General features: G+C 40.3%; 1 protein-coding gene across 3 annotated transcripts in view; it reads right to left on the bottom strand.

The window, feature by feature from the left end:
- Window positions 1–945: 945 nt before the first annotated feature.
- Window positions 946–9010, bottom strand: part of LOC102302538 — a 9740-nt gene continuing 1675 nt past the window's right edge. The window contains exons 2-11 of one of the 3 annotated variants that reach the window (XM_042215518.1): window positions 7916–7935; window positions 7597–7672; window positions 6913–6998; window positions 6386–6553; window positions 6123–6194; window positions 5890–5989; window positions 5630–5759; window positions 3138–3375; window positions 2760–2916; window positions 946–2630 (exon numbers count right to left, since the gene is read on the bottom strand). In XM_042215518.1, coding sequence (XP_042071452.1) covers window positions 2539–2630; window positions 2760–2916; window positions 3138–3375; window positions 5630–5759; window positions 5890–5989; window positions 6123–6194; window positions 6386–6553; window positions 6913–6998; window positions 7597–7642 — 1089 coding nt within the window. In that variant the 5' untranslated portion in view covers window positions 7643–7672; window positions 7916–7935 and the 3' untranslated portion in view covers window positions 946–2538. The remainder of the gene's footprint in view (window positions 2631–2759; window positions 2917–3137; window positions 3376–5629; window positions 5760–5889; window positions 5990–6122; window positions 6195–6385; window positions 6554–6912; window positions 6999–7596; window positions 7673–7915; window positions 7936–9010) is intronic. The other 2 variants (XM_042215519.1, XM_014330305.2) reach the window with 2 other exon arrangements.

The raw sequence follows: 9010 nt of genomic DNA, 5'->3' as shown, positions 1-9010 counted from the left end.
TATCCAGAAAAACACATATTATATAAATTATTATAAAATTTGTGTGCGCCTAACTTTTGTGCCGGTACGCCTAACTGCGTACCGGTGCGCCCATGGCAATAAGTTAGACTAGAGCCCTGCAGTGAGAGTGAGTGGATTTAAGAAAGTCAGTGACTCAGGTGTGTCGATTGGTTTGCCATCTGTTTTTGAGTCTGGATGAGATGTAGAAATCTTTTGTTTTAAGTCTTAGTTAGGAAGATTCCTGTTTTAAAACAAGCACTTTTTGTGGGAAATGCAAGAAGTACATTTGCAAAAAGCACACAGTTACATTCTGTCCATGATGTGGACAAAATTGAAAATGTTGAGCATTGAAAAACTGAGAACATCAGGCAAGTTCAACAGAAATGTGTTTGTAAGAACAAAAAACCTTTACCAAATTGTTCCTAAAAGTAGTTATGGAAAGTTAAACTGTTGTATGTCTGTGTTCTACATGTGTTAGGGGTGAACAAAAATAACTTTTTCCTTAACAACATGTTTATCTAATGGAAAATAAAGTTGCTATTGTTTTAGTGCAGTTTCTTTTGGATAATTCTGAGTGGATTTACACAGTATGGGTCAAAATGACCCGCAACAAAATCAATGCCATTTTTTTGTTTTTCAACATAATACAAGGGTTAATTTCCAAAACTTGCATATGATCTTCAATTTGTAGCAGATCCACTATCACACAGCAGCTGGAGCAGTTTCAAATGGAGGTCAGTCCACTGCTGCCACCATAGCCTACTACTACTAGATTAACTTGTGACACATCTGCACCTGCTGCTATGATCACATTGAGTAGAGGCTGAGTGGCTGCACTTACCCCTGGTACATCCAAATCTACCCACAAACATGTTGGAAGATGCAATGCCAGCAATGTGGATTGTCAACACTGAAAACAATCAGTAAGCAAAGACAACAGGGATCATTTGTTTCTGTTTATTTAGCACCCACAACATTTGTAGTCGCCTTCTGCACAGGGGAAGTCCACACACACTGTGTGGTACCACTTTCCACAGAAGGTACAATTTGCAAGATTGAATGAGATTGTCAGTCATTGTCTGGCTGTTTATTACTAATCACTGTGTAACTGCTGTACATTCACAGTAACTGCCATCTCCTTACAAATGTTTATTAGATTAACCACACTTATACAGACTGTATATAACAACCAACTCTAAAATGTTCGTTTGCAGAGAAAAGACACAGGTAGACTACGTTAACAACATGTGATGTTACAACACTAATGAAATATAAGTGTGTCATATATTTGTTCAAGACGTTTTTCTTATGGGCAAAAATATTAAAATCATGATAAACAGGGGGTGGTGATTTCTATGACTTTGTGTATATAATGTTCAATTTTGTACAAATATTGGCGAATAATAAATACATGATATCATTTCATTCATTTCAAAGGTTTATTTGCATGATGCACAAACAGACACAATTTAAAGGTACAAATGTGCATGAAACGAATTCAAACGTGGTGCAGATGTGTGTCACAAGATCTGGCTGTAGGCTGTGGCACTTGGCCAGAGGCGGCGCTGGTTGATTCGAGTCCATGTTAGTGCACAGAAAGTAAACTGCACGCTTTAGTTGTGAAGCAAAAACGGAGAAATTGGAGAAATAAAATGTAGGAGGGGAACGATAACGATGGCAAGAGTCTCCTGATTGTTTACTCTTGCTGTCCTGTGAACAGCATCGGCGTGGTGTTACTTGTTTGCTGTTTTCGCGATTGCGTCGCGCATGAGGATATCACCAGGTACACTCGCCACATTTTTAAACATTTTGTTGTTCAATGGCATCAAGACTGATGGAGTGTGTTTGAGACAACCTCACAAGTGTCACAGATGACACATTTGGCTGGAACACCGACGGCCGCCTCGGGTCTATCCTCCTCCTGCCTCCAATCTCCCTCATCCACCTGCTGGCCTCCACCACTTGCTAATTTTACTGAATCTGTGAAAGCTACGCCATAGCCACTACCAAACAATTGAGTTATTTTTACGCATCTGCCAGCATCTGGCCAATCCACCACCTTTCATTTTTTATACCGTACCAAAGAAATAAATAAATAAAAATCGGCCCATAAAAACGAAAAATTACCATCGGCCCACCGGGCATTTGCTATGCACCTCACTCATATTTATCAATACTTTCTCTCTTTGTTGTCATCGAGAGCAATTTACGCTTCCTCTTTTCACTCAAATCGCTTGCAGGCCTCATTATGAATGAACAATAAGCTATTGGCTAATTGCTAACTGCAACAACAACCCAGTATGAAAGCCAGGGGGGTTGGCACATAATTCGGATTGTGGACATTCTGGGCTCAGCCGAAAAGAGCCAGCGGATTTCGTAACACGGGCATTTTGCTGTATAACACAGGCAGAAATATTGCCGTTCAGTGCCTTTGTAACTTGAATTTTTCATTTAACGGGGTATTCATAAGTCAGGGTTCCACTGTATCTGCAACATCAGCAGCAGCAGTCAGAGGGACTGTGAGCTTGTGATGAGGTCTTACCTGGTGGAGCTGTACTCAGAGAGCCTCAGGTCACTCAGAGAGCTGCTGGAGTTTCCACACAGACCCTCCACAGATGAACCAGCAGGTCCTGCACAGGATCAGGACAGAATGAGTCAGATCAGCATCAATATTCAAACTGGATGAACACAGCAGCTCAATAAATAACAGCACAGTTTGGAGTTTACATTCCATTTATTAAACTTTTTATTTTCTGTACTTTCTAAGTGGATCTGTGCGGTGTCGCCATCAAAGAAGACAGAGATGTTGAGGTTGGAGAGCGACAGCTTGGCAGTGACTCCAGTTTGGTCCTTAGAGAGCTGCACACCATGAACCAGCTGAGATGAGCTGCTGAGGGTCAGTGTGGAGTCGTCCAGCTGCATCACAGCAGAGACAAAGTGGTGGAAACACTGAGTGAAACATGTCAAACACACAAACAGGCTGATTTCACAGCAACAACCACTGAGTCCAGCAGCTCTGAAAGAACTGCTTCTAACAGCCCTGAGAAGAAAGATGAGAGGAGACACAGCAGAGGATGAGGGAGGACTTTGGATCAGACTCCACTCTGACACATGAACTGTGGCTGTAGGTCGCTTACCTGAACTCTCCCACCTTGTTCCAGGTGAATGTCATGCCCGTCCACACGCAGCGTCACACTGTCCAAAAAGCTCACATCTTTACGATGGCGGTCCTCAAAGTTTCCCAGAACAAGGAAGTCTGGGAGTGACGGAGTCGAGAACAGAGAGTACGCACACCGATCCTGGATGGAGTTAATCTGGCCGTGGACGTCGATGATAGTGGGGCCGGTCACAGTGCAGGTGGAGGCCAACACACAGCTGATAAAGGCAGAAAATTCAACATTATTCAGTTTTATTTTTATAGCCCTAAATCACAACAACAGTCACTTAGACATAAACATCCTATGACCTTAGAATGAAAACCGCAACAATCATGTCACGTCCTATGTGCAACAACTTTGTCGACAGTTTGAAGGATATATGCTATCTTATCAGGAGGAAACCTGTCAGTCAATGAAGCTGGACTCTAAAGTGCGACCAATTTGGTCACATATGCGACTTAATTTCTCAATGCAATGATGCAACAAAAAAATAAATAAATTGCATCGGTGCGACCAGCCGTTCAGTCCCCCCCAAAAAGTCTCAGTAACTCTGAAAGTCGTGTGGTCAACAACAGATACACATTATGCCCATGTTGTGGTCTAAACCAATCACAGATAGTCAGGGGCGGGACCCTTTTGATTGCAGGCAGATAGACAGAGGTGAGTAGTAGTGCTGGGTTTCAATAACTTTCTAATTAAAATGGATTTCAGCTTGAATAAGGTGATATTTATTCATTAAATCCTGAATCAATTTTTAAATATCAATTATTTTGCCAGAAACTCACAAAACTGTTTCAACAACCACCAAACAGCTAAAACAGCAAATGAGAGTAGTAGTAGTAAACAGATTCTACAGAATGACGTAAACAAAGAGACACGATGGATCAGAATCTGTGAGCTGTCGGCTCTCTCTCCCGACAGCATGAACTTGGACATGCTGTCGAGGCTGAAAAAGCTCACAGATTCTGAGCTGCAGGATTTTTTACTCTCCAACCAAAATTCACCGAGTCAGCAGCAAAAGAATATCCAACCTGGTGTTCCCGTTTGATAAATATCGTCATTAATTCCCTATTACTGTTTAGCTTCCACCAAGATAAAATCACACTTCCAGCACAGCTCTCTCTCTCTCCCATTCATTTGCTTATTTCACACTATTGTGTACAAGTGCTGACAGCAACTGCTTTTTTTTTCAAAAATGACCTCTGACAAGAAAGCCTTATTTCTGCTGTTTAATACCGAAGAACGTTTTAAAAAGATGTCAAATTGTAAAATGCTCAGCAGTCTTTTTAATAAAACCCCTGTAACATTCACTTAATTTTATATGTTGAGTCATGTTTTTCTTCAGTTTTCGATCTACTGCAGAATATTTTTAAGGTTATCTGCTATAAAAATGCAGGCCAGGAAAATCTCCTTCATGTTTTTCTGTGTTTTATCCTCAGTTACTTTGACACAAAGGCATCTGCTGTGATGTTCACACCTCTGATGAAGTCTCACAAGTGTCAGCACTGATAAACGATCAGAATTATATTATTTCTGATTGTCTGAGGCTATAATTATAAATTGAATCGAATCCAGAAATAATTATATGCTGTGATAAATGCACCGTCCAAGTGTCCCCTCTCCTCACTGCCTTTCAGCAGCAGGCAGCAGCAAACAGGTCGTCAGAGGAGCCGAGATGATTATTCAGTTTAACATGATTATTCAGTTTAACATTGTCTACAATATTGCCAAAAAGTGCCAAAGTGCCAATATTGTCTGTATGGACAGCAATTAAAAAAAGTGAACATTTAAGCAATGCAATTGGGTGCAACTTTTATGCTGATTCAAACAACTTAGGCGCACCTGTGCAACCGTGGCAAAAAGTTAGTCTAGAGCCCTGTGAGAGGATCTGCTCTCTCTTTCTAGTCCCTGTTAGTACTCTTGCTGCAGCATTTTGGATCAGCTGAAGGCTTTTCAGCGAGTTTTTGGACATCCTGATAATAATGAATTACAGTCGTCCAGCCTGGAAGTAATAAATGCATGAACTAGTTTTTCAGCGTCACTCTGAGACAGGATATTTCTAATTTTAGAGATGTTGCGCAAATGGAAGAAAATACATGCTTACATATTTGTTTAATATGTAAGGACATATCCTGGTCATCAAAAAAAAAATCCAACCATGAACATCTTAATGAGCTGCTGTTGGGAGCTGCAGCCACCAGTGGGAGCTCTCATGTTTCAAGACATCTCAGAGAAAAACCTGATGGTGGCGCTACAGGAAACACCAGCCAGACAAACAGATTGATATGTGATTCATCAAATAATCCAGCTGTGAATCAGCAGCTGTGCATGAAGTGTGAGCATTGTATCAAACTCACTGTTCACTGAGCTCTTTGATCTGATCAGAGCTGCTGTTCAAAATGAGTTCAATCACTGCTGATGTAATACTAACACTCCCTGCTTTCTTTTAAATACAAAGAAGACATATTTACATGTTGTTGCCTTGACAACGCTCCAGTGGACCACAGCTGGAGGTGTGGAGGACTGAAGTCTCATTACAGGTGAGATTTAAGCAGGTTTCTGGATCAGAGCTGATCACTGTACCAGGTCGATACATCTGACCTGAGGATTGAAGGAATTCAAACACTCACAGATCACTGACTCGTTTAACAACTGTGAGCACAAACATCACCGTAAATAGTTACATTTTACAGAATCACAATTTTGAGTTTGGAGCTTTAGATTCACTTACCTGAGTGTCTGCATCCACTAAAACTGAAGTAATAAGGTCTATATGTATAAGTAGCATTCACTGTATCAACTGTGATTCCACCGACCTGAAGCTCAAACACCTGGACAGAAACAAACACAATCAATGTTACGACTACAAAGCAGAGACAACGATGTTTCTGTTAGAAAGTATTTCATGTAGTATTTAAACATCAACAGACGTGTAAAGTTGTTTATAAACACTCAGAGACTCACCAGTGGATCAGAGATGTAATTATACACGTACAGATATCGTTGTGTCCCATACATATAATGAACCAAACCAAACTGTAACGAGCAAACAGAAAAGTTTCAGACACTGTCAGGAAGTTTCTTCTAAAAGCTTTTACAAAAGTTTTTGATGTGATAAAACCTCAAATTTTATTTTTGCTTTGCAGTGTTTATAAAATTAATTTGTGGTAAAACAGTGAAAAGTGACACCAGTCAGATTTAACTGTGTGATACAGAAAAACACTCACATCATTGAAATGTATCGAGAAGAAGCAATTAACATAATAACGATATGAAGATATGTAAAAAAAAAAACTCTCTGCTCCCAGTGAACGCTGCACAAAACAGTCGCCTCCAGTTTCAGGACTGAAAAAGCCGTTGAAACAGACGGTAACATTTCCAGATGTTATGTTCACCTGTGGAAAATCAGAGACACAACGAGTCAAACATCAACATCTTTTGTGTTTTGAGTCATTTACAGCTGAACTGTTGGTGTCAGAGCTGCTCAGGTTTCAGTCAGAGCTCTCGCTCTGCTTCAGGAAGCTGCATCAGGTTCACATACTCAGCATCACTGCAGAGGACATTAATGAGACTCTGAGCTTAAAGCCAGCTGCCCTCTGAGGGCCTGAATCCGTGAACAGAGAGTGTGTGACCTTCATTCACTGCTGATGTTCACTCAGTCTGCAAACATGATCTCTGCCACAGGTGGAGAGTAAACAGCCACAGTGATGGAAACACAAAGATCTGCTAAAACATCAGGCTTCATCCTACTCACATAGAGCTTCTCGTACTGCTGTCCATAATACGTGATGGGACATGAGCTGATGTCCAACACTGAAGACTGATTGAATGTCTGAGCACCTGAAGACACAGAGACACATGAGAGCTGTGAGCTACAGTCTGTTAGCTGGTCGGACAAACAGGGAGAGCTGCAGGCTGAAAAACTGCCTTCATGAATGGATTAAACAGCGTTAACCAATCAGTGTAAAGCTTTACTGTGACATCATCACTTAGCTTTCTTGGAAACAAACATAACAGACCAGAGACTTTATGTCACGTATTCATAAATGGCATTTTGATAAGCAGATGATCATTATTCAACTTTAACTGTATTTATTGATTTCATGACTAATATGAAAACAAATGATGCTGTTTGTGATCCATTTGGTTTGTTGTTGTTTTCTGTGTAAATCTGAACGTGTTTTCTTTGATTGGAGGATGTTGAGGGTTGAAGATGCTTCTGGAGGAGCAGATTGTTGTTTGTTTTCTGTGAATTATTGTTTTTGTATATTTGGCTCTTTGTTTTACTTTATTGTTAAAGAATAATTAAAAATCTTGGAAAAAAAAGGATGAAAGTTTGCTGACGATGTCAGATTATTTGTACTTAAAGTTTTCTTCATCGTCACTCTCATGTTTTTGCAGTTGAGTATTGTGAGGACACAATGGTGTGTGTGTTTACCTGTCAGTGCAATGAGAGCACACAGGCAGAGCAGAGGGCGGAGCATGTTGGAGAGGGCCAATCAGCTGACAGAAACCTGTAACACAGTTCGTGTATCTTTAAAATTTTCTCTGAAAGTTTAATTTCACAAACATAAAGTTTGAAACCATCCAGAGAATACAACATGATCATGTGTTGTAAACCGGTTTGTATTAAGTTCACTTCACTTGTAGTTTATGGACTCATCAAACCCAACATTATTTATTTTATGACTCACAGAGTTCAGTATTTGCCTCGAGCATAAACATGAACATAAGCTGTGTTTCTGTGGAAAACCAACCTGTGCTGTTTGTGATTCTGCTGAAAACAAGAAGACAAAAATAAGTTATTGTAGTTTGAAGTGTTTAATGTGTCAAATTATACACAAACACAAACCCTGTCAGAGCAGTGATACAAAGACAAACTTATAGATGACATAATACATGATGGCTCTATATAACATCACACATTAACAACATCCAAAACACTTTATTCTGTAAAAACACAAAAACCCTCTGAGTGTTTTTGTGTCCACTGAGCAGTGCTGTCAGTGTCATGTGACGCTGTGTTCGGACTCTTTGTCAGCTTTGACGTGTTCACAGGTTTCTGTCACCAGGACCTGAGCAGCAGCTTTCTTCAGATAAGGTTAAATAAAAGTGGGCGTGTCTTCAGCCCGAGGCGTTCGGGGCTCCAGAATAAAAATAAATGTTTATTAAAGTAAAGATGTGTTCAGGCGTCACAGTTTATCTGGGCAGAAGTCACACTCACGTCTCTGACCAGACTACCCAATCATCACCAACCAATCACAGCACTGCATTCCTCCGACAGCACCTGTAAGCTGACAGTGTTGATTGGTCCAGGTCTGACAAACTGGTGTTTGCTAACCAGCTGAAGCTCATCAACGACGGACATGAGAAGCTTTATTAGAAAGAAAAGTGAGGGAGGGGCAGGAGGGCGAGTCGCCAGCTTGTTGGAAATTCACCAAATTATTCCAACAATGCAAAGCTGGCTTTACTTTATGTGTCAGTCAAAGTTTATTTATACAGCACGTTTAAAACAACCTGTTGACCAAAGTGCTGTAGAAGTTATACAAATATACACTGCATACAAACAGTCAGTAAATAAACAATAAATAATAAATCAGATAAAACAGGTAAATAAAAGTGTGAGTGCATAAAAAGCCAGGATATTGAGCTCAGCTCGAGCTGAAAGTAAGCGAGGTTCCTGACAGGAAACACTAACAGACCAACGGCACTGTCGTATCCATGCAACAGGTTGGGATGTTCAAATAAAAATGTTTCTGTTTTACTTTAGTTCAGTTTGAGGAAGTTTGTCTCCAACAATGATAAATTAGACAAACATTCAAATCTATTCTCTGTGGAGCTTTGTGCTCCAA

Source organism: Haplochromis burtoni, unplaced genomic scaffold (genome assembly GCF_018398535.1).
Source record: "Haplochromis burtoni strain Fernald_Lab_line unplaced genomic scaffold, NCSU_Asbu1 Contig_742, whole genome shotgun sequence".
Taxonomy (NCBI): domain Eukaryota; kingdom Metazoa; phylum Chordata; class Actinopteri; order Cichliformes; family Cichlidae; genus Haplochromis; species Haplochromis burtoni.
Note: the sequence above shows the minus strand (reverse complement) of the source record. Positions and strands in the feature narration are given on the sequence as shown.